The sequence below is a fragment of the Xiphophorus couchianus genome, chromosome 22 (assembly GCF_001444195.1).
Source record: "Xiphophorus couchianus chromosome 22, X_couchianus-1.0, whole genome shotgun sequence".
Taxonomy (NCBI): Eukaryota; Metazoa; Chordata; class Actinopteri; order Cyprinodontiformes; family Poeciliidae; genus Xiphophorus; species Xiphophorus couchianus.
The window spans coordinates 3,872,788-3,898,916 of NC_040249.1; the positions used below are offsets into that span (position 1 = coordinate 3,872,788).

Here is a 26,129-nt window from a genome sequence, read left to right on the forward strand (position 1 = left end):
AAGCAATCCACTACGAAAACCAAATTCTATCCGTGTTGGAAAAAGGGACACTGGGACACGACTGTAAGAATGACGGCGGAGGAATCACTTCGCTGCAGCACATCAGAGGCTCGATGGAGCTGCGGCGCTGGATTTTGACTCGGAACAACTTGTGTCTTTGTTGGACCTGAAAAGAAACGGCGCGTCACGGTCCGTACCCTGGAGCTAATAGTTTTCAGAGTCGTGAAGTGTGCGCTGAGGCGGGACGTCAATTACTTGTTCAGCATCCTCATTTAATTATGGCAAAGCGCACTTCTCGTGGATAGATCTAAATTAGAAAATAAAGCTAATCAGAAGATGCATCTGGCAGCAGGAGGAAAAAAATTAATAAGAATGAGGAAACAAACCGCTCCCCCATCTGGCCCTTTGGTCCATCCCTCTTTTTTCCCCCTTCTCCTCACAACACCTTTCTTACTCTATCACTCTCTCCCTCTTGCGGCTCTCTCTTTCTCAATGACTCTTTCCTCCCTTCATCCAGGCAGTTGCCAAGGTAATATTATTTTGTGGAGGCAGCTGGCCTGCTGACCTCCCCTCCTTTTTCCTTCTCCTCTGAGTTCCTCTTTTGCCACTTTTTTGTCATCCGTCACACTCCGAAAAGTGGCCAGAGTGACTAATTTTCCACATTTGTAATTCCTCTAAAAAGGTCTGTGGCTGAAGTGAAAGAAAGACGCTCAGCAATCCAGTTCAGGCATCCGTTTAATAAGGTATTTTAACACAATCCTCGCAGCGATTTAGTGTTGTTTACGATAAACAAGAGGGTTGCATCTGGCATTGCCAAATAACCTTTATGTGGAAGTATGTAAGAGAAGGGATCATTGCTTCCTGAGATATGGAAAGCAGATTTTGGGTGAAGCAAACCTTTTTTGTGACTATTTTCCTTCAACAGCCAATATAATTTCTCAAAATGAGCAAAGTGCTAATCTGAGAAGGCGCTAATTAAAAAAAAAAGAATCTGAAAAACAAAACGGTTTGTACGAGTCCGTCCCCAGAGTAAGTCGCTTGAGTTTCCCGGTGACGGAAATCACAAGATCAACTGTTTTATTTTTTATTTTTCTCCTTCTCAAACACGAACTATAACAGGTGTGAGCCTCTTGCCAAGAGAGGTGTTGTTTTACAATGTTCCCTGCAACATGAGAACAACCTTCACACCTCCTAAAGCGCAGCTTGTGTGGGTTTGTGTCTGCGTTTCAGAGCAGATTCTGGTCCGCTTCGTTCGGCAGCGCCAAACAAACGAATCGAAAGACGCCGCGCAATCTGGCAAAAACCGAACAGATTTCAAGTCTGTCCACTGCTGGTAGAGGGGGATTAGTTGGTGCCTTGCAAAAAGTATTTACTTAACCTTTATTTTGCCATGATTAAAAAAAAACAACTTCTTCTTCACGGGAGTCCTGGCCAACAGAGAACAACAGAAACACACACACACAAAAAAATGCAGTTAAAGAAAACGTCAAGCTATAAAAAAAAAAGAAAAAATAGAGGTACATGTCATTGAATCGCCTCATAACTTTTTCCACATTTAGTCATATTTAACCCCAAACGTCTGTGTGTTGTACTGGGATTGTACGTGACTGGCCAGCACAAAGTAGTGCATAGTAGAAAGAGTAAGGAAAGGAGGACATTAAAACGGTACGGTCAAAACCCAAAGCAGTTCAACTGAGGCAATGCCACATGGAAAAGAAAGAAATACAATATTCTGCTCAAGAAAATACCAGCTTTTGGGTTGGGCAATACGACAAAAATATAATCATGACCTTTTTTTATTATTATTATTATTATTATTTTAACAGTAAAAATAATGACTTAAAAAGCACAGAGTCTAGAGAAAAACAGCCAACAGAGATTAGGTTAAAATAGCATTTCTAAGCACACTCTCATCAGTTTGCACACTTTTGCCAACAATTGTCGAGCAGAATTATTGTTTGGGAAAGATGCTGCAATTCTTAACACATGCAGTACTCTGCGTGCCGAACAATAATCCACTTCTAACACGGTGATTGAAGGAAAGAAAATATAAGAGAACCTGTGTTTATTCTGCTACTCATTCTGCTGGACAGACTCCAATTCTGATTACATTTCTTAACTGAACAACTGCTCAGGTTCAACCAGGTGACAAAATAAAAGTCGACCTATCCAACAAGCATCTAATATCGCATACACATTGTTTTTTCTTTCCTTGAGAAGGTGTGTGTGTGTCGCATGGCCAATTTATGCCGGTTACTGGAGTGCGAAGTCGCAGTCTGCTCGCTGCGTGTGTCCGTGCTTGTGTGTGTGTGTGTGTGTGTAGGAGGGAGCATAATTTGATTTTCAACTGTACCATGCTTCTCTACAGGCTCCCTGACTATGGAAATTGTATAACTTGAGCTACTTGAGGATATTTCATACTTTAGGGAGGGGGTCAAAATGAAAAATGTGACTAGTGCGTGTCAAATGCTTTGTGTTAGCCTGACAGAATTAGCAACGGAAACAGGGAATGGTATTTTATGTGAATTTCTCTTATCTTAAGATTTTTTTGTCTTGCTTGTGCTGCTGTCATTGCTCACCCTTTTCACCACAGAGGCAATCTTGCTCCTCAGTTGTTTTCGATGCATGCAAGTCCACGCTCGCCTACCGTTCCAGAAACAAACTGAACCGAGTGTCTTACAGCCACAACGGGAGACAGAAACACAAGGCAGTGGGGAAAAAGTCAATAAAGAAAATTTAAACTTTTGGGAAGGCAAACCTTTATTCTATCTTCTTTTTTAGGGTCCAATCTCCACATCCAGTCAAACTCATCTTTCACAACTGCCTCCCTTTATTGACCTTTCCTTTATTGAAGGAAAAATATCCGCGTCACGAGTCAATCTGCAGGCAATCTTCTTTAGATCAGCCGTCTTTATTTGTAATTCCATAAAGCAAACGGGTAATGTGTGCTTTTTTTTTTGTTTTATTTACTTCGACTCATGTTAGTTCATGTTATTTCGAGAATTCGATCACACCCAACAAAAAGCCAGAACATTTCACAGACCTTTTTTTCCCCCTTTGACTCCAATAAATTGTTAGACCATCATTTCTTACTTTTCTCAAACATAAATTCACGTTTTTCAATTACTAGAGCTTTGATAAAAGATAAATAATAAAGCCCTTTAGAGCTAAACAGTCAACAGTAATTAGGTTTCCTAAAACGTTAATTGCATCAAATGTTCTGTGTCGTATTCTACTTAATAATTTTTTGCGTAACAAAATCCTTTTTGCCCCAATGTTACCTTTTTTGCTGCAGTATAGTAATATTTAATTAGAATTGAGTAAACTTGGCCTTTAAGCAGGTATTAAACATATTTTTTATTAATTCCTCATCACTAATAAAATGTTTAGTGATCCAAAGTAATATTAGTGCGAATGAAATATAGCTGCAGAAAATTAATTAACAGAAACAAAGATTAAACGCAAAAATCTATAGTCCTACATTAAAGTCCTGCATTAAAGAAAACATAAAGTCAAATGTGAATTCAAGAGTAGCCATTAAAATTAAACCATCTTGAAGTTATTTTTATGCATGTACTATGTCTTAAATTATTTCTATTTAAAAAAATAAAGAAATAAAAAAATAATAATAATAACTTTTAGCAGATCCAGAAACATTTTGGAAATATGTTGGGCAATTTCCTCATTTATTTACCAAAATGTTTGTCATTTCCCCAATTTCTGCACCAATTATCAATAATAAGCAACTCTGAACGCAGCTTTTTATTTTATTTTTTTGTTTGTTTGTTAATTGCAGCAAGACAAGCAGCTCCTCTTACTAACCAAATGTCATGTTTCATTATGGATCAACAGCCGCTGAAGACCAGGACGGACAACTGCTGGAGGCATTTAGAAACCACCCTCTGGTTACATCGATGGACTTGGCTGCTTACCGCTGTCTCTGACAAAACAGTCGCATGTGAATATGAAGAATCATTAGCAAATGTAATTATTTTCATATCGACAACTTTGTACTTTCCACTCCATTTTGCATTCAAAGATATGATTAAAAATCCTGCTTGAGTCAGTCTTGGTTGCAAGCAAACAGTTTACCTGGAGGGTCAAACAGGCAAAGCCAATATCTGAAAAGGACTGCATGTTAGCTTTTGGTTTCCAAGAAATCCTACTTTGCCTCTGGTTTACTGTAGGTCATGTTAATCCTAAATGCTTAAATAAAGGACTAACTGAGCTTTAATGCTGCATTTGATTTGGTCAGGAAGCTTTGTTCTCATCGTGAGTCAGTAAACTGGTGGGATTTGCTATTTATCAGCAATAAAAATCTATGAAATATCTCCATGATAAGCATCCAAACACTAAATGAGCCAATTTTGGCACAATAACTGTACGCACAACAAGTTTATTATGATGAAATCCACCAGAAAGAAGAAGAAAAAAAAAGATTTAGACCTGCTGCTTCCACTTTGTTGTCTGTGCACAAAAGGAATATTGGGAACTGAAGCTGGAGTTACTCAACACCCTCCAACGTCCCCAGTAGGAATTTCTACTCTAGGCATCATTTCTGACTTTTCACACTTGGAACAACTTCCACTTCCAAGGGCGAAAACAGCGACAGACATTTTAGCTCATCAAAACTCCTCCAGCTCCACCAGGGCAAAACGACCAGCAACTACAGCGTACAAACGTAAAACAGAAGTAGCACACATCTCAGCACGTTTTGACTCCAACAAACCACCAACCTAAAATTAGTTCAGATTGATTTATCTAAATGATTTATTAGAACCTAAAATGAATCATTCTAATTATCCGAAGAGTCCAGTAAACCTGCAGCAGTCATTTAATACATCATCAGCAAACGTAATTCAAGATCTCATTTCAGAGTTATTGGAGAGGAACTTGCAGTAGGTCAGCTCTAATGAGGTCTGTCAAATAACCAATGACAGATCTTTGTGAATCCCTTTTTTATGAGTAGATTATAGTCCTGCATTAATATTGTCAAAAAGGTCTCTCCTTAATTAGCCATACGAGGATAAACTCCTGAAATTGGAGAGTTTATTGTATCCTGCTTAAATCTTAAGGCCACGACAAAAAGAAAAAATTTATGGAGAGGAGTAGAAAGCACCGACGTCGTGTTTGACAAAAATAAAACGACAAGAGAAATCAACATCTTAACTCTTACAGAAAATGATTTTAAACAAAGAGCTGAGCATCATGGGAATTTGAGGGATCGGCATTTTTTTTTCTTGTACATATGATAAAGGAAGTAGATGAGCGAATGTCAACCACCCCAATAAAAAATAAATAAATAAAAAAACTACAGTTCTAAATACAGCCTAATGAAGCCTAAAATCCAAATTCAGTGACTCAGTAAAAACATTGTTAAGAAGAAAACCCTGGTGGCTGTGATCCACGTCCTGGTTGATATTTGGATCAAGTTTCCCACACCGAGTGGTTCACAACGAAGATTACAGATGCTGCATTTACCCGTGGAGCCAAAAGGCTTCCTGTAATGTGGTCCAACAGCAATCACAATGCTTACCATGACTCACCATCCAACAAGTACTCTGTTAAGTAAAGCTTTGAACAGGAGATTCATCCTTTCACTGCGGGGATCCTTAAATTAAAGCCCCTTTTCACTGACTAAACAACAACAAAAAAAGCCACTAGCTTGCAACAGTCAGTTGCCCGGGGAGGTTTTCACAAGGTATAAGGCCATCTAAAAGAGCAACTTGATTTATGGCTTAAAAGGCTTTTGTGCTTCAGACTCAAGTCAACAAAACACATGTTCCTTCTTGGCATTCACCGACATCCTGCTGGTGGAATGTTTGAGCCCTTTCCAGCAAAACCAACTACTCCCGGGTTGCCTCTGCACATCTGACTCAGTTTCCAACAACAAGGAGATTCCGTCTAATTAAAATTCAAACCAGCAGCCACCTAACCAGTAACTCCATTCTCCCAGAGCAGTGGCGGCTGAAGCCATTGTGCTGACTGCGCAAGAACAACAGGGTGGAGAAATCAATGCGTTCTCTCAGGGAGAACAGCGGCATGGCGAAGTAAATCGCAGGCTTGAGAAGTTCAATGAGAATAAATGAGATGAAATTAGGGGGGAGGGGGGGAGGAATTGAAAGAGGGAGGGGGTAGAAGCTAACAGGTACGGGATTGTTGGATCTCCTGGATTACTGATGCAGAGCCGTCCGCCACGCCGCGTCATGTGGCCACCACATCAAACCAACATCTCTGCTTCCCACATCGTTACCAACACAACTGGACAGGCTCGTTTTCTCAACCATAAATTGTGGTTTGCAAACGTTCAAATCTTACTGTGCAGTAATCACGATTTGAAATCAAATAGTGCTCAAAGGGCTACTTACAAGATTTCGTCGTTTTGAAATTCAAGGACGCCGTGGGAGTCTTCGAAGTCCTCCCCGTTGCCCCTTGCGGTCCCTTCCACAGTCTTGTAGGGCAGCATGACCACACCGCGAGCTCCGGACGTCCTCAGCACCTTCACCTCCATCGTGCCAACGCTCTCACTGACGTGGCAAACGGGTTCCTCGAACGTAAAGATACCGGCGTGGTCGTCGTCGAATATCGTGACGGTGGCCGTCGACGGTATGCCGACGCAGGCCACGGAGTCCACGTGATTGGCCGACTCGTTCTCCTCCGGCTCCTCGCCTTCGGAGGTCAGCACCTTGACGTTGGAGAGGTGGATGAGGAAGTTTTCGTCCTCCTCGAAGATGTCGTCGTCGATGATGCCTACGCGGATTTCCTTCACGGTCTCGCCCGGCTTGAACACGACCACACCCTCCGTGAACTCGTAGTCGGAGCCGGCGTTGGCCGTGCCGTCTTCCGTCCGGTACTCCACAGAAACGGTCTTGCCCAGGTCGCCGCCTCGCCGCACCACGTTCACAGCCACCGTGCCGCAGTTCTCGAGACACTGGTAGGAGGCCGGCTCAAAGAAGATCTTGGAGACGGGGTCGTTGTCGCCGGCGTCCGAGCGGACCTCGTGCATGCTGACTGCCTTTCGGGCCTGGTCCGCAGCGTGTTTCTTCAGAATATTGCCGGCGCCCGTCATGAGTCGGGTGGCCTGGCACCGATAGAAAGCTCGACTTTTCTGCTGCTGGCTCAGCACTTGGTAGTTGGCAAGTTCAATGAGTTGTTCCACCTGGTAAGAGGAAAACAACTGAATTATTTTCACCAAAGCAGTTAAAACGATTTTGATTTAAATATATTGAGTCCCTCATCACTGATGGATTGGCCAACCGTTACCGACTATGTAAGAGATGCAAAGTAAATACACTGGAGTCTGATGTCTAACAGATACACATGATTGACCATTGATATTTGCGACTCTTTTAAGCAAGCGGCACATCCTTCACCAGCTGAAATGTTTTGTGAATGAAAATTGTGTGGCATTAAGACCAAAGCAGAGTGGGTCTGTTATCCCAGGGTTCTTTTATTTTAATTTTTAACCAGCATGTTGCCACAGCTACTTTATTTCCTTTGGAACTTGCTTTAATCTGTCAGTTTTGACCATTCATTACTACAATGAAGCTGGACTTCATCTCATCTGTTGCAGATTTGTCATTTTATTTCCTACAGAGGAAATAAACCTCCAGGAAAAAAGTCAAAGTGAGGCAGCTGTGACAATGAATCCCTTCAGCTGTGATACGGACCTCCTTGTCGGGGTGTTTCTGTTTGAGCTCCTTCAGGATCTTGGCCATGTCTCTGCGGGTCTCCTCCTCGTCCAGATCCTTCTCATCTATGTCCAAACCCAGTGGACCGTCCAGGAAGTCAACACCATGAGAATTCAGCATCTTTCCATCCATCTCAATGTCCACCTACAAAAAAAATTATTTAGAGGAAAAAAAGGAGTTACAATGACTATCAGCAACCCAAGACAAAAAAAAACCAAAACAAAAAAAACTAAACTTCTCAAAATATTACAAAATCCATAAAGGATCATTCCTTCCTTTAAGGTGAAAGTAATTTTTCTATTTCAGATCCAAATGATGAAATTTAAAAACAAGATCTATATCTTATCTGTTTGCGTGCACACACACGCACACACACACATTATGAAATGGCTGCATAGGGGAACGCCCTCTTTAGGGTGTAGCTTTGTTAAAGCCGGAAAAAAGGAAGTGAATCATGTTGCTGGGGGCCACTCTCTGTTTGTCCCTTAAGGACGCATAGTGTTGGTGTCCAGTGCTGAAACTGTAAACTATTTCCATTTCTCTGTTGTTTCTATACATTGTTATTTATTTGGCTGTAATAAATTGGACTGATTTATTTTTTCTTGGTTATTCGAGACAATCCTTCCAAAAAAAAAAAAAAAAAAAGGCCAGGAGAAAAGTAGTTAATACTTGTCCTTTGAAGGATAAAAAAATAATAATGATAAAATCTTGGTAATTACCACACTACTTATTGTCTAACAGTAACTCCAACTTCTGCTGTATAAAACTATCAGCATGGTTGCACTTTGACACCTTGGTATCGTCGTATTAATAGAAAAGTATTAGTAAAAAAGAAAACAACCAGGGAGAACCACACATTTACCACAGCTAAACGTTCCAACCTTTTATTGTGAATGTCCTTATAAAATAGAAGCAAATGAGCGACTGCATAGCTCGCTGCAGCATCTGGTCTATCAGTGTAATGCAAACTGAGCTGCATTAAAAAGTTACATTTGTAACTGTATTTAATGTACTTTAATCCCCAAAACTAGCAACTGCCAAATCTCTGCATAGCCTCCGCCTTCAGCTCACAAAGATCCTCAGTAGAGGCAAGATGAGTGTTTACTGAAGACTTAGCAGCCATATATGCAGTGTGAGATGTTCCTATAAGTGATTAAACTAAACCTAATTTAGTGTTTGTTGAAGTTTTGAGAAAAATATATATATATAGCAGTTCTACCGAAACCGTCTTGACCTTGTGCTGGAGTGGAGACCAACATTTTACAGTAACAGACAAGAAAAATAAAATTTGTCATAAAACAAAATTGAGTGAACTTAAGTGGCATGTGAACGTCGGTGACTCGGCATCGGACAAAAATCAGTATGAGAAAACACGTTTGAACAAGTTGGCTTTACAAAAAAGTAAAGCATTCTTTTCAACATAACTAAAAAACAAATACATTTCAAGTTATTCCCATTGAATGAACTGGTAATAGTTTATTCAATTATTTGTTGGTATATTACATAATATTAGGTGTTATTGTTAACTTAACATCTAACTATTAAATTGTTAGAATATGTTTTAGCCATGTCAAGTAAAACAATTCAGACTAAAACCAAATCTGGGTCCTACTCTAATCTGAGTTCTGGTTCTCTATTGTGATCAGTCAAGTGAAAACTTAAAATATTCGTTTACATTTTTTTTTTACCTAGGAGAATGTTTTATTAACCAAGTGCCTAACCTGCAGTTATGAAACTCCTCCTTCAGGAATACTGTTGGCTTTAATTTGGAGTTTGTTTGTTTTTTTACCCTCTGCTGGAAATTGAAATAAAAATGCCTTTATTGTAGGAATGGAGAAGTTTTAATCCAGCAAAGAAATTCTGCACAGTTTCCAAAATTTAAAAAAACAACAAATCCAGCGAGTGAAAAAAATAACAGGACGGTTTTCACCATAGCAACGGAAATGTAATTACATAAATACACTGCGTCATCACACAAAGCATCTGATCGGAGTCAAAAACAGGAAATGGATTAAATTACAGAGGTTATTTGTGTTTGCAGTGATAAGTTCAATTGCATCAGTTTACCTTGACGGCATTTAATACACTTATTCTGTTAGTAGCTATAAATACAAAATACCCATAAACTCATGCAGCAAACTAAGTGCATCTAATTCATTGTGTGAATGTGATACTACTGCACCATCTCCATGTCATTTTTAATTACCCCTTTTTATGTGCATGTGTGTGATTTCCGTTTACCTGATACTATGCTGCTGATAAAATACATTTTTGCAATGTGCGGACAAACAAAGAATGACGATTCTGTTCTCTTTTTACTGGTTGGCTGTTCTGATAAATACACAAATCCAGGTTAAAAATCAGGGCCCACTTTCAGTCTGTTGGTTTAAAATGCTCCGACCAAGCCAGGAATCTTCATGTGATCATGGATCCTGATTTTAGTCTCAACAAATACATCAAACTTATAAAGACGGCATATTAATGCCTAAAATATGTTGGCAGATTTGAGTTCTAAGATCATCTGAATCAAACTTACTAAACCTGCTGAAGCACCAAAAATAGTTTTTATGCACCAAAAACTTGGAAGAAGCTTCAGGAATGCCAACTCCTTGCGCGCTTTAAAAACAAGATTAAAAACTGTTTAGTTTACAGTTTCTTACTCTTAATCTAGTTTTTATTTCACTTTGTTTTAAAATCTGTTAATCAAAATCTTTGATTCATTTTACCTTTATGTATGTTGTTGTTAACACCTACTGTACATACAAGCACTTTGAGTTGAATTCAGCTTAAAAGTAGCTATATAATTAATGTCGCCTTGCCTTTCAGCAGGAGAAGCCGTCCAAAATAAACTGTGCAACACATAATCAAGTTATAATAAAGTCAAACTTAACTCAGATTTCTTTATTATGGTTTAGATCTTGACAAAAACCTCATTGGTACTGACTGTAGCAGTGACAGCTGTGTCATATCCCGAAGGCTTACCTTGGATGGAAGCGGACGATCCCCCTCGGTCTCGATGATCATGCCACGCTGCTTGCCGGTGCGGTAGCGCTTGTACACGTATTTGTAGAACAACAGGCGGCGGTCTGCCACCCAGGCAAACACCACGCAGATGGGGAAGAAGAGGAAAGTGAGCAGGCCTTCCCAGACCTGCACGACGCCGGGGGAGATCACCGACAGGATCAGGTAGAGCCAAATGTAGGCGAAGATACTCCAGGTTGCCGTGACGAAGAAGACTCGGAGGTGCTTGACCTTCCTCGTCTCGCCGTCGGGCACAACGTACACGCACAGCCCGATGATGACAAACATGTTGAACGCCGCCGAACCCACAATAGTGGAGGGGCCCAGTGTGCCGGCCTCAAACCCGTGACCTATTATTTCTATGACGGAGAGCAGGATCTCTGGAGCAGACGACCCCAGCGCCATGAGGGTGAGGTTGGAGACCGTCTCGTTCCAGATCCGGACCGTCGTCGTGGTGGTTTCTCCGTTGGGCTTCTTGATGGTGATCTCTTTTTCCTGTGACGTAATGACCTCTATCGATGCCATGAAGCGGTCGGCGATGATCGACACGCCGAGGAACATGTAGACCAGAGCCACAAAGTAAACCGTCGCCCTGGCGACCTTATCTCCAAAGGACGGGTTTCGGGGCTCCCAGACGGGCAGCATGACCCCGTTTGTGCACTGTTCGGCCTTGCTGCATTCAGTTTTGTTTGTAGACACCGCCGAAACGGAGCTGCCCAGGCTGTGCTCGGGAGCGGTACCGGCCAGCGCGCTCTGGGGTTTGAGGAGGAGGATCACAGTAATGATCACTAGTCTCAGCACAGGAGACAGGGCAGAGGAGTGACACCTGAAGCCCATGTTGATGGCGAGACCCGGACCAGGAGTTGAAGGTTAATGGGAATGTTGAACCTTGAGAGACAGAGAGAGACAAGAACAAAGAAAAGATAGTTAGTCAAACAGTAGAAAAAAATGGCTGTGGATTTGGGTGTGTGAGATTTAGACTTAATTTCTCCCCAAAACTGAAGTAGTTGAAATTCAGTACATTTAAAAAATATATATATATTTATATTTATGTGATTCTGCTGTCACAACTAAACTTTCCCTTTGTGGGATAATAAAGACTCTCTCACTATTCTTTAAAATGAAAAAAACACTATATTGGAACTAAAAAATTTTTTTAAAGACTTTATAGAATTATAATGCTTTGTTTTAAAAAAGCAATTAACATAAAGCCTTGAATTAGATTTTCTTGGTTGTGTCTTCCTGCTGATTTGAACACCTTTGCATTGTAATTGCCTGAATGTGAGACTTGAATTAACTAAGCGGGGAAAAAGGTGAACCATTTTCAGTGTGTGCAGATTCTGAGAAAAGCATGTTCAGCATAGTTTTAAAGTGAATGTCACCTTATGAAGCTCTTCATTTTGCACATTTTGTTTACAAGTAGTCAGTGTATCCAGTAGACCTGCAAACTGCAAATTCATTTTAACATGGATCTAACATGAGTGAATTCAGGTTTCATAACTCATTTCCAAATCTCCTCACTGGGGAGTGTCTTAGCTCAAGTTTATTCAAGTTTTGTGTTTAAGATTTTGACATCGCTAGCTGGTCACAGTGCGTTGCAAATATTCTTACGAAATCCACAAAGCAGGGGCAGATAGGAAACAAAAACCTGATTGGCAACTTAAATCCTCATGCCTCCAGTGTTGGAAGGACATTGAAGCTGAAAAGCATGTAAACTATTAGAAGGAAAATCTTATGCAGTCACATATCAGGGATCTTCACCAGGCTAGATGTTTTTCTGGTCCAACACATCTGAGCATTTGAACATCTGCGATTCAAATGGCTGAATCGCCTCCTTATGTTGTGTTCCAGTTAACTCTGAAATCTCAACCAGGAGCAGGGTTTGACGTCAGACCGGAGGTAACAGCGTTCCAGTTAAAAAGTCTGGTTTTTGACATGGCGGCATTCATGAATATTACGTTCAGTACATCTTACAAACATCATTTTAAGCTTCACCTCCCGTAGTGAACACCGCTTTTTATTTGCCTAGAGTCTCGGGTGCTACATACTACACTAATTTTGGACTCATTCTTATTTGCGTCTTATAAAATAATCCTGTTTCCACGACATCTTGCTACAACTGATGCGAGGAGCGGCCATGTTGAAACGCGAAGTCGTAACTGGAGGCAGTTGGAGTTGCTCCCAGTTTCCCAGTGGGAAATCAAACTCGGGGGGGGGGGGGGGGGGGGGGGGGTTCCTGTTGATCTTTTCAGACCAGGAAGTCAGAATTTCCCAGTTCCAAGTGCAACTGGAACGCAGCACCAGTATGCAGTCAAGTTCTCCGGAGTCCTGCTAGTGAGCTCTTTGTATGAATGTGTGCTGAAGCAAAGATATTAAAAAAAAAATTAATAAATGAAAAATGCAGGACATCGGCTCTTGAGGCCCGGTTTGAAGACCCTGCTTTGCACTACACTCCATGAGGTTTGTCCCTTTGACTGGGTGTTAGGAACTCTTCCCTAAGAAAAAGTAAAAAGAAACTCAAATTACTTCTAAACATAATTAGACTAATTTCCAGATCTTCTACTTTGACTTAATCTGTATAATGACATGACATGGTGGAATATTTTATGTTTTTGTACACTCAAGACTATATTAAAAGCATTTATAGATTAGATTTCTCTAACAGAAGATCAGGGCATTTAGCTTACATCAAACACCCACCTTTGTCTCCACTCAGATTAACATAAAAATGTTAAATTCTCTTCCCCACCACAGAACTCATACGTTTTGGACAAGTCAGACCTTTTGTAGCCAAATGAGAAGTGACATAACCAAAACTGGTAGTCTTCAGAAACATGTCTGTGGGTGTTGGCATTGTCTGGCGCTGAATTCAGTCCAATGAGAATTGAAACATTTGGGTTGAATAAAGCAGGCAGGAATTTTTTATTTATTTATTTTTTAAAAATACTGCTGGCCCAACATGCTCAGACATTAGGAAATTCACATCACAATTATAAAAACCTAAAAACCAAGTTTTAATTCCCTAAACATTACGCCTCTGAGCATTACACCCGGTGTTGTGTGGTCAAATAAAGCTACATGTGGCGATAATTTGGGCCTTGCCCGTTTTCACTTAGGGATGTCATTTTTGGAACGGCTTACTGACCGCAGCGAACCACACCACTTTAACTGCTCTAAATGTGTACAGGTGTTACCTGTTTAAACTGGACATGTATACAGTCATTAAATCAGCTTACTGACTGCTGCGCTCCTAGATTATGATCAAATGGAACACTTTTACATTTTAATATTGAAGGGAGAAAAGGCTGTGCTGAAATTATGTACCGAGTACAGTGCTGTGCATAGGAGAATTACAACATTCATATTCGTTAGCAGAAAGAAAAGAAGGTTGATGCACAACACCTAATTTAAACATAGCAATGCAGATATGGTGCAGTCATTTCCACAACGTCAGCCGGAGTCAACGGGTCATAAATACATTTCATCGTCAAACGAAACCTTTTAATCACTGCGAGGGTTTCCAATAGTCGTTTCACTTCAAATATTTCAACAAGAATAAATAAAATAACTTATAAAGACTCCCTCTCGCTTCCATAGCTGTACAGCAGTTTCAGGAGAAAACCATTAAAATAATACCTGGTGCCAGTTTGGGTCACACCGCAGCAAACAGGAGACAACACAACAGCTATCACTACTTTCTGCGATGGTTCTTGCAACTATTTGCTGTTCTTTGTACCATTCAGAAGACTGGAAAAGAGCATCACCAAGATTTTATTACCAGTAATTGTATATAAAACGGCTTGCGGAAATAGTTGGCGATTTACAGTCGGAGTCCGTTTTGGCGCCAACATGAGATGCATTATTTTTCTTTCTACACTACATCGACATTTGTGATATTCGTTAGCAGATTAAAGTGAGACAAAAAGCAAATGAAATGGGTTCGATCTGTAATGGAACATAGAAGAACACATTGCCTTGATCTGTCCCACTTCTTGTCACATTACAACCACAAACTTAAATTTCCAGCAGGATTTTATATCACAGACCGATGGATTGAAAATTATTTAACTCCAAGGGCCACATGAGCAACTGTGACCGCAGCTGAGAGTCGGACTGTTGGCCTTTTCCGTTCAGTTTTATTTGAGAACAACCTGTGATGTTAAGTTTTATCTGACAACAGTCGACAATCCCCCTGAATAAAATGCGGTCAACCATGGCGACTTTGTAACGCGAAACCTTCATTTTGTGTTCCTACTGGACACGAGTAAATGTTCCTTTAAATGACTGGTATAGAAATAGTTTTGATGCAACTTCTCTAATGAAAGCCATTAGTAGCTTCCTTCCAATCATGCGTAATATTCACAAATATTCTATTTTTTCCAACCTCGCGAATGCGACTTTCAGCATTTAAAAATAACCTTTTGAGGGAAAACAAACAAACTCCCCTTTACCACATGTGCAAAGGGTTTTCGTATTATTGTTAATATCCAAGCCCAGTAGTGTAAAATCATTGCCAGCAATCCTGATTACGATCATTTGCAGTACTTTGTGCATAAGTAATAAAAAGTTCATTTCATCCATCAGATGGATAACATTTAAATTTCCCTTCTCCTAATTGAGTAAACACAAACCTGAACTTTTGAAGGAATTTCAAAATCAGGGAACTAAAAAAATTTCAGTGGTAGTGTATTTAAAATGTACTGTATATTGAAAGGGAGTAAATGGCACCAAAAAAGGCCTGATGGACACAGATTGATCTATTTAGCCAAAGGACAAAGAAAACAATAAAATCCTTAAATACATATTAAGAACAAAGAAATATATTTAATAACACACCACAACATGGTGACATTTTATGCTGTTTACTTGAACACTGCTAAAGTTATCTCAAACTATAAAATATCCTCGGAGCCCAAAAATCTGTTACAAAACCAAAGTATAGTCTGTTTAGTGGGATAACTTCAATTAAAACGGTAATGCCTAAGAATATGGCTGAAAATGTGGCACGTTTTTTTTTTTAAGCACTGAATTCGAATGAGATGTTTGACATCTTGAATTGTTTAGAGCTGAAAATTATGTTTTAAAAATATATCACAGGTTGTCTTACGAGCAACATTAACAAAGAAAGACGCCAACACGCCCAGAAATAGGAGCCGTAAATCAGGATTCCCAACGGCACACGGTCAGAAAACAAAAGTTGAGGAAACTAAAACCATGCGACCTGCTACTTTGGTCCCAACGCTGCCATTTGTCAGAGGCAAATACTGAAAAACAAGAAATATTGGAAAAATATATATATACTGTGGTTAAAAAAAAAAAAAAAGACTAGAACAGGGGCGTAAATGAAAGTATTAAAAAGTTACTCAATTATGTCTTGCAAAGAGGTAAATAATAAAACCTTTGGGATGTTGTGTAGGAGCACAACAAAAAAGGAAACGTGGATACAAAGTAACCCCAGCAGGGAGCTGAAGATAAACTCATTAGGACTGATGTGGAGCTTTTACTCTAAGTCTGCCCAGAAGCCATTCAAACCAAGTCATCCTCATGTTATAACACTTGGAGAAAAGAAAGTGATCAATCTGGCACAAACACACCCACACCCCTAATTACGTCCCACTCACTGTCTGGGTCCATCTGTCCACTGACATATTTACACAATCCACAATGTTCAAAACAATAGAAAACAAAATCTATACAACCAAAGTTGGTTCAAAAGAAAACCAACTACCAATGAGTGACTTTGCTCCAATGCATACAGTGAATGCAAACCCAGGATTTACCCCAGAAAACTTGCTAAGCCCGTTGCCCGGGGCGTTAGGGCAGTCATCCAGCTGGCCGGCAAATTTGTAAGTCAAAAGATGTTTAAAGTTGACAGGAAATTTGAAAATATTACTTGATAGTTATGCATTTTTGGAAGACTGGAAGATTAATACCTAAACACTAACTATAAACTTAAAAAAAGGGAATTATTTAAAAAACAACTAAGAAAAATTAACAATGCTAAGCCTGGTGAGGGCACAAGTAAAGCCTGGTGGCCCGCCAGGCTTATAATACACTGAGGTAAATCCTGCAAACCCGTTGGGCTCCTTTAAGAGTGAATTCACACCAGCTCTGTTTAGTCCACTTTAATTTTACTCTAGTTTGTTTGCCCAGGAAGTCAGATTTATTTGGGGAGGGGTGAATGCGCAATCCAATTCTGATGCGGATCAAAAATGCAAACTCTGGTCCGTCTAAAGACCTGGGTCTCGTTTTGGTTGAAGTGAATTGTGACTGAATGTGAAACCTCTGGAGACGATGATGCAAAGAGAGATCTTCATAAAAACAGAAAAGATAAGATAAGATAAATCTTTATTGTCATTGTCACAAGCACAACAAAATTTAAAAAGTGCCATCAGTCAGTGCATATGCTTAAAAACAAAAAAACAACTGTCTCACAATTCTCACACAATGTAAGAAATAACAAATAACTGGTAAAAAAAAACAAACAAAACAAAAAAACTAATAAATAAGAATAGCCACATTCTCACATACATCATTCATGAAATGATGAACAACCCTGATCATCTTCTTCATGAGACTTTATTGGGAAAACAAAGTGTCTTCAGTCAGAGGTTTCTTCGGAGTCACTGTAATGCAGACTGCTACAAGATCTTTTCTGCCAACAGCCATTGCTATCCATATCAACTCTGAAGAATCTGAATTGATACGAGTCACAACATTCAATTTCCCTTTGGATCAATACAGTATTTCTGAATCTGAATTTTGAACTCTGGTGTGATTTGAATGCGTATGTGTGGATGCAAGTGGACAGGACTGCCTCAAAAGCAAAAAGCAGACTACAGCACAAGGCATTCTGGGTAAATCCAACCAAACCAGCTCACAACAGTAGCATCAAATATGGAGTCTATAGTCCTCCACGCAGCTGTTCAGGATTCGACTCCAGACCCCAGGCCACTCACTACATGTCTGCCCTTCTTCCTGTCAGGCAACTAATAAATAAAAGGCCACTAGCGGCACAAAAACATTTTAGATGAGCTGCATTTCAGAGAAACGGTGAGTGACATCTAAGTAAACATTTTACTTGGTGCACCTCATAAGGACCAGATCTAAACCTGAAAACATAAATCTAATCCTAGCTTTGGTCAATGACCAACACTGCCATTTCAAATTAGTTACATGTTGTGGGAAAAAAAACAAAAAACATCTTAAATAAACTGCTTTTATACACGAAGATGAGCCCATTTTTTCCCCCCAATTGTAATCCAACAGTTAATTGAAGTCAACATTGCATAGCAAGTTCCTTAAAATAAATTGGATTTTTTGGTATTCTATGTTTAAGCAGCTGAAGGTTTTTTTTCTTGATTCAGTTTAGATTGCTACGTCAATCTAAATTTTTATTACACCCCTTGATAAATCATTTTGATTTTAGATATTAAATGCTGAAAGCTGAATTCCCAAAATAAGTTTCTAAAATAAAAATGCAGAAAAACATCCAACATCGTGATCAAGTGTAAAGAACATCCAAAAGAATACAAAAGACTATTCACATTATGAGGCATCAGAATGAAGTGGAAAAGCAGGATGATGAGCTTTTAACTGGATTAATCATTTATAGAGAGGACCGCTTTAAAGAGGACCGGCAGAGGGGTTTGGGGTCAGAGGTGGTGCAGCTTCAGATATGGTCTGCCATCTTTAGGGATAAACTATATAGTTTAAACTTTCCACAAAAAAAGGCCTTAAAGTCACTTCCCAGAACTGGCGTCAGAGTTTGGAAGACACATTCATCTCTTAGATTTTTTTTTAATCCACACAAAAAAAAATTATTATTATTTTTCCTTATTCTCATAATAAAAAGGAGCAGGAAGGAAAGGTTGTGAGAAAATGAGACACTTTTGACTAACTTTTGATCGACGAGGGAAAACATCAGTGAGGTTCTGCAAATCAACAAACACTTGGTTGATTGGTGACAATTGTAAAATCAGGTTCTGTGGCCATTTGCTGGACTGGACATACATAAACACAAAGCCAATGGGGGGGAAATGAGCAGCAATGACATGGTCAAAGCAACTGTTGCTGTCAATTAATCTGAGGCTGATTGTAAGATCATCCCATGATTAATTGAATTAGTTAATTGAAGTCAGCAAAGTGGCTTCAATAAACCATAATTGGTCCATGTCCTAGTTTGGAAGGCCTTACGGCATCATGTCTTGTGAAAACCAAAATTCTCCTCTTGCCAACTGTCAAACATGAAGGAGAAATGGTTCAAGGTCATTTTGAAACCAAAAAATTTGAGTCCTTCCAGTCAATGACATGACCTTGTCATTGACTGCCATTGACCCTCTGTTTATTTTAGAGTCAAGTGTGAAGCCATGTGTCAAAGTGACGAAGCCTGACTGAAACGGGCCAGACAACGGAGCAATGCACACAAACAATGGGCCAAAAACAACAAAAGGAAAAAGGAAATTGACAGATTAACATGATCCAAGCAATGTTATTCAAATCACACCCACTTCATGTGACTTTTTCATGTCGGTTTTGTTGAATACAGAGTGTGGATTCTGTGCGTTTTATCACTCTTTAGGTTGAGTTTGGATCAGTTTAGAAAAACAAAGACCAGATGATTTCAATGCTGTATCAAAACCACTTGAGCTGTGAGATTGTTCTTTAACATTCTTCAAACAAAAGGTGCCAAAACGTCTTTAGGATTCTACAATGTTGGATCAACTTTGGAAACTTCATCTCACCATTTTATCTGGTTCACTGAAAACAAATCATTTTGTTTTGAGATTCCAAAAGAATCGTCTGACATCAAATACACACTGGATTCACAAGGTAGAGACTCGAATAACTAATAACTGTAGTGGTAATCAAGACACTTCTTTTAACCAAAGAGCAACACTTCTTAACCGCTAAAGGAGGATACTAGAACATCAATAAATGCTTTTGAAATAGGACGGCATTTAAGGGTTTATATATATATATACTGTATATCTAGCATACAATCTTTTCATCATCTTTCTTAGCTCTGAAAGTTAAGTATTGGAAAGTGGATTTGTTGAGGAATACATGGCTGTGGGAAACACTTTCCCCAGCTGGATTCAACATAGCGAGTCTTTCTTGTTGTGGATTACATGAAGCTACATCATTCACTTCCCGACAGAGCGGAGCACCCCATCACCTAGGCCGAGTGTGAACTTCCATTTCGATGTTCTGGTCGGACATTTGCCCGATGACCAGCTCAGAACCAGAGGTGAGAGCGAGGAGATGCCCACTCTACTCAACTGCTAACCTGACAGGATTGTTGCATTATGGGAAAAAAAAAGAAGTCCTAAATGAATTAGGTCAGTAAATGTGTAAAAACCTCAAGTTCTAGGCTGGACATCAATCAGCCGTTTCCATGCATATTTGCATTAATAAGGGTTTAGCGTAGCAATGAACTCCGGCTGCTCCAACAAATCTTCCCTGATTTAACATGACACCTGATCTTGCCAGCAGATTTGTCCTCCGTGGAAGGATAAAACTCGTCTTGCTGCGCCTCCATCAATTCTAACCAGGTCAGTCGCAGACTGACTGTTTAGGAATTGGCACACGGATTTCTCCTGAGGTAGAAGCGTCTGACTCCCATCCTGGTCTGACCCCACTATAACGACAAATGGGTTCTTTTTAACATTTACTCCAACCTCATTCAAAAAGCTGCCGAAGAGAAAAATGGGCCCATATTTTCTGGAAACACTCTCATGAGGGTAATATTTCCACTCAGTCTATTTGTCAGGGATAAAACGCGTGACATTTGCTGATCAAAGATCTGCTTGGTTTAGTCCGGTGACTCGTTTCACTGTCGTGAAGTATTCCTTTACACTCACCAAAACTAACCCCATGACTCTAGCCAGTGACCAAAATGTAAAAAAATAATAATAATAATAATAATAAATAGTATGACTTATCCTCCATCTTAAATGAGTCGGTGTGGTTTGGAGGAATCATGGTAATGTAGGCTGTAACATAAATGCGCTACATTTGACAGTTAAAAGGATTTTTAGGAGTGAGGTTGTGTGAAGTCATCCCTACTAGTTCCCTTTCCTGTAGTCAAAGTATTTTGCATTAGAGTTTAGATGAAACAGTACTGGAAGGCTGTTCAAACAGATCTCATATTTTAGCCGATTTTGGTCATTTAAGAGGAATTTTTAACCACTAAACGTTCATATCCCTTTGCTACTGCGCTGCTAGAGTTCATTTTCCTGCATTTCTAAATAGGCTGCCGACAAGTTTTTTGTGTTTCTTCCCCCCCTCAGCTGAACAATTTCCATGTTCACCAAAGGTAGACTGTGAGCTGTACTCCTGTTCATACACCTGACTGCAACTCAATCTCCAGGAAACTGCAGCATCTAAAAAAGAAATTAAAAGAATCAAAGAGAGGACAGGGAATAAGCGCAAGATGTCACCTGAAAAATGTCAACATAATTACAAACGCTAAAGTTTACAACACTTCTGGAAAAATCAGAGGAGCAAAACAGCAGCAGCTAATGGCTACATTATGGTGCTTTATGATTGTTTTTCAGACATTTAAAAAAAAACTTAAAGTGATACCTTTTCATATCAAAGTTGCATGCTGTGTGTATTTGTTTTTTAAAGTGATATCATAAATCAGATAGGACGCTAGCTAGAGCTAACTGTTAGCTTCACACAGACCTAAGGATTGTTTTTAAGCAAACTCTGAAACTACCTTTGTTTACAAAGAGAACCCACGTTTGAGTCTGCGATTGACATATTTTCTTAAATAATAAAAAATAAATAAATAAAAAACAAACTGGGTTGAGAGCAGCCAGCGAAAAGTTTGAAAAAAAAAATAAAAAATTCCAGCGTCGGCCCTCTGTCAGCTTCCTTTAAATCAGATCATTCCATTTGCTGTAAGCTGCGGTTTGTACAAGGACCTTTTGGTATGGTGCACAAGATGGTCTAAGAAAAAGCAGAATTTCAATTAATGCAGCCTGAAGCACGGCTCCTACGGTTTCAAGCCTACATAACATGTCATGTTATTGTCTTCCAACCACAATAAATCTCTGCCTAGACATTCATTTGCCACCGTCTCCTTTGACCAGTCAGATGTTGCACTGCAGTGGCTACAAGCCTGGAAAAAGTTGCGATTACAACCTCTGCTAGTTATATATATATAAAAAAAAAAGATAAAAATGAGGAGGGTTGCTTGATGTCGAGCCACCCAAAACTCCCAACACGCATCTAGAAATAAAAGCAGCTTTTAATCATGTGGGAACTTATCAGATCCCATCTCATTGCCTGAAACGAAGCATGGCTGCTGCATCATGAGACCTCCGGTTCCATCAGCATCCCTGCTGTAAAAACGGCTAAATGAAGCAGATTCAGACCCCTGGCACCATTTCATTCTTTCCCGCTCACCGTCATAAATAAATATTTCATACTTCATGGCTGATGTTCCACAGTTGCTCTATGTCATACCCATAAAAAAAATGAAGTCATCTGCGGGAAAAAAAAAGCCCTTGATTGAACAAAAGAAGCTTGAATGTAGAGTCATATCTGGGCAATAAAAGCTGGTTTGACTTAACCTATCATCTAAAAATCACATTTTTATTATTATTTATGTCCAAATCCAGCCGATTCAACTGAACCCATTCATACTTACGCTGCACCCCCCCCCCCCCCCCCTCCCCCACACACACACCTGATGGGGGACCAAAGCGCATTGGCTACACCAACAACCCCGGTGCCGTTTGGCGCAAAGGATGCAAGGCCCAGGAGGATTGCGCAAAAGTGCCTCCCGGTGCGCATCCGTCCCTTCCACTGGTTTAACGGGCACTGCGCATGTTTGTCGCACAAACTTCCACACTGGATGCCAACAAAAGGGAGCGAGGAGAGCGCGGCGATCCGAACGTGATCTGAATCCTTAACCATCTCTCCATAAATAGGTGAGGCAGGAGGATGGGCTTAAACGTGAAGGGGGTTGGGGGGTTAGAAGAATGAATGGGATAACAGGGTGGAAAAAAAAAAAAAAACGCTTACGCCTTAACGCAGCTGTCTACAAACAGCAACGGTTTTTATTTTTCCTTTACTGTATTCTTTCCAAATCAAAGATGAAAAGCGCAGCTTGGCGAGTGAGGATGGAGTGAGGGAACGCATCCCCATCCAGAGCCATCTGACGCATGGTGCTTCCAAGTCTCTCTTCGGGTCTCCGAGACTGTACCCCCCGCCCCACACACACACACACACACACACACACACACACACCCACACACACACACACCCCTTCTTGCATCCAGTTTACTCCCCCCCCCCAAAAAAAAAAAAAACAAAAAAAAACTTGCATACACCAACACGATACCATGGAGCAGACCTGGACCCCCGCAATGATAATCAAATTAAAAAAAGAAAAAAAAAGCAACATAAAAGATAAATAAGCATCCAGGAGTCCGTGTCCTACCTTCTCAATCCGGAGTTGACGGTTCGCAGTCAAGTAGTAAAACGGCTCTTCTGCGATGCGAGCAAGTCGAAGGAGTAAAAGCAGGAGGAGGTGGAGGAGGAGTGGTGGCGGAGGTAAAGCCCGTAGTGGGGAACGGTAATGGAGACGCAGGCAGCTCTTATACGCTAGTCAAGACAGCGTATCCAACCACCGAGACGCACAAAGGGAGGGAAGAGTAGTCCGAATTCCCATGCACACTGGGGTTTCTTTTCCCCCCACCCCTTATTTGCTGCCCTTATCTTTCGCTCTTCTTGCCTACTCCTCGTTTCCATGCAGCGCGACCTGAGTGACCTGTATGATCGGATGACCGGAGCGGCGCTTCATCAGCAAACCCGCATTCGCTGAGAGGAGGCGCGCGGCGCAGCGGACCTCTTCCTCATTCTTCCCTTCCCGGTTTCTCCCCCGGCTCCGCGAAAAGAGAGAGGAGGAGAGCGAGAGTGCTTGTGTGTGGGCGTGAGAGTGTCCGTGTGTGCGCGCGGGTCTCTTTCGTCTGTTCCGTCCTCTCCTTCTCACACACACACACGCGCGCGCACACACACACACTCTGAAGATCAGCTCACCCTCCGCCCTCCTTTCTTCTTTCCTCCCCCTTCACGTGTTGTAGGAGCCTCTGCCTCACTTCTCAGTCAATATGTCCCCTCCCCGGATTCATGTCCCATCGCAGGGTTTTAGTGTCAATCTGCTGCTTTCTTCGAGAAACCCAATGAAATGGTCAATTTATTATTATTTTTTTTTTTTTAAGCAGTTGTAATTTAGACCAACGCTTATGTGGTTAAAAGCGACCCAAGTCTGTTTTTTTTTAAATAGTTGTTGGGGGTTAAACTAATAAAAAGATACACAAAAAGAAAATAATTCAAATCTTAATTGAATTCAGTTAATTATTAACAGCTGCCTTCCACTGTCATTTTTTTTTTTACGCCCAACAAAAAGAAAATTAAGCCGTCCATATCTCCTTACAAAGCTGCATTTCATATCGTGAGTAAGAAGGTCCAATGTTTAAAAAAAAAAAAAGACAAGAAGCACAAAAGAGGGAAGAACAAAAATAGTGATTGTTACGACCCGTCTAGGGGTGGCCAGATCATAACATGAAGGATCCATCCTCTTCAGATTCCAAGCAGCCAACACACACAGAGTTGAACATTTTATATCATTTTTAAAAAATAAAAAAAGATGTATTTTTGATTGAGATGTTACAAGTGGATCCTATGACTTCAGAGGGAGCTATTGCCGGAAACAACAAACAAAAGGAAACTATCTGAATATTAACCAACGTACCTAATTGAAAGTAAATAAACCAAATGATAAAAACTTACCTCCCTAACTAAGAAAAACATGAGAACACTAAGGAAACAGAAACAGCAGCTCACTCCTACAAACTCCAGAACTTTACATGGTGTTAACAGTGGGTCCGGTTGAAATGAGCTGAGGATGGATGGCAGGAAGTCCGTCAGCAGCTTTTATATCCGTCACCTCCGGGAGGCCACCAATTGGACGTCTCCGTCGTCGTCTAGGAGCCAATCAGAGACAGGCACCTGCACGCTCATATTTAGATAAGTTGACAGTAAGTTTGCATCTTATTTGGAAATTGTGAACCAAGAGTCTGGAGGAAGAGTGGGGAGGCACAGAATCTACATCGCTTCAACTTCTTTCCGATGTTTCCACAGTCGTCGGTAACTTGTCGCAGATCCATTCATGTTTTGGAGTCCACAGTCACTGTGGCCATTTTCCATTATATTTTAAAGCACTTCACGCTTTCCTCTGCGGACAAGCTGTATGGAGACGCTCATTTTCTTTTCTAGCTGGACTTGGCACCTGCACAAACTGCCGAATATACCAAAATCTTTTTAAATGATCATTGTGTTCTTGATTGGCCAGGAAGCTCTCCTGCCCCTTACAGAAAATCTATGACCTGCTAAAAAGAAGATGAGAGACACCAGACCCAAAACCTGAAGGCGGCTATCAAAGCAATTTGTGCTTCCTTTACACCAATGCCACACTGCATTGATGCAGTAATTCATGCAAAAGGGAGGAAGCTCAACCACGTAGTGACTGCATAGAAATGTATACTTTTTCGAAGTGTAAAATATCCAATTTTATTGATCTTATGCAACGTTGTAATTTCAGAAACAGTTTTACGCGTTCATAATCTGTAAGCCATGACGGAAATTAAAAGGCGGGCTTGCTAGCAAGGGGACAACTGTACATTTTCAAAGTAAGAAAAGCTCTCTTTAAATTAGGGTGTCCGTCACAACTCTCCTAATTTGTTACATGTAGTTTAATAATATGTACCTTTTTAATATTCCCACAACGCCTTTGTGAAATATCTGCATGGCTGTAGGTGGCTCGATTTCATATCCTTGATAACCAATTGGGAGATAAACATGTAGATGCTACAAAGTAATAAGAGTTTATACAAATTGATATGGAGTTTCAAAGTATAATCCTTTCACCACATCTCACTTTAAGGTCTATATAGATAAACTTCTCAAAGAATGAATGACTATACTGTTAATAATCCCAAAGGGAATTTCTCAAGACAGCAAACTGGTGATTTAACACAAAATGAATGTGTTTCAAGACTTTAGAGTAGCAGTCATTTGCACTTTTGCCACGTTTTGTCATATTGCAACCTCAAGTTTTAGAGCATTCTACTGGAAATTTTGATTGATTTTTGATAAAACTCGGAAATAAAAGACACGGTTTAAGACGTTTCACAACTTAAAAGTGCGGCACAGATATGTATTCACCCTCTTTTAATCCAATGCTCCAATAAAATCCATTGCAAGAGATTGCCTTCACGAGCAACCCAACTAATAAACTGAGCCTAGCAGCGTTTATTCTCAGTATAAATTGCACTTCTGGGTGAGACGAAGCATTCAAGAGGCTGCGGCGACATGTTGGATACCGGTTCAACTTTTCAGAGG

General features: G+C 40.3%; 1 protein-coding gene across 2 annotated transcripts in view; it reads right to left on the reverse strand.

The window, feature by feature from the left end:
• The window catches only part of slc8a1b (solute carrier family 8 member 1b), a 155,673-nt gene extending 131,944 nt beyond the window's left edge, over window positions 1-23,729 (reverse strand). Inside the window, exons 1-4 of one of the 2 annotated variants that reach the window (XM_028006480.1) lie at window positions 23,167-23,729; window positions 10,674-11,600; window positions 7,671-7,835; window positions 6,369-7,159 (exon numbers count right to left, since the gene is read on the reverse strand). In XM_028006480.1, coding sequence (XP_027862281.1) covers window positions 6,369-7,159; window positions 7,671-7,835; window positions 10,674-11,549 — 1,832 coding nt within the window. In that variant the 5' untranslated portion in view covers window positions 11,550-11,600; window positions 23,167-23,729. The remainder of the gene's footprint in view (window positions 1-6,368; window positions 7,160-7,670; window positions 7,836-10,673; window positions 11,601-23,166) is intronic. The other variant, XM_028006479.1, reaches the window with a different exon arrangement.
• Between the last annotated feature and the right edge of the window lie 2,400 nt (window positions 23,730-26,129).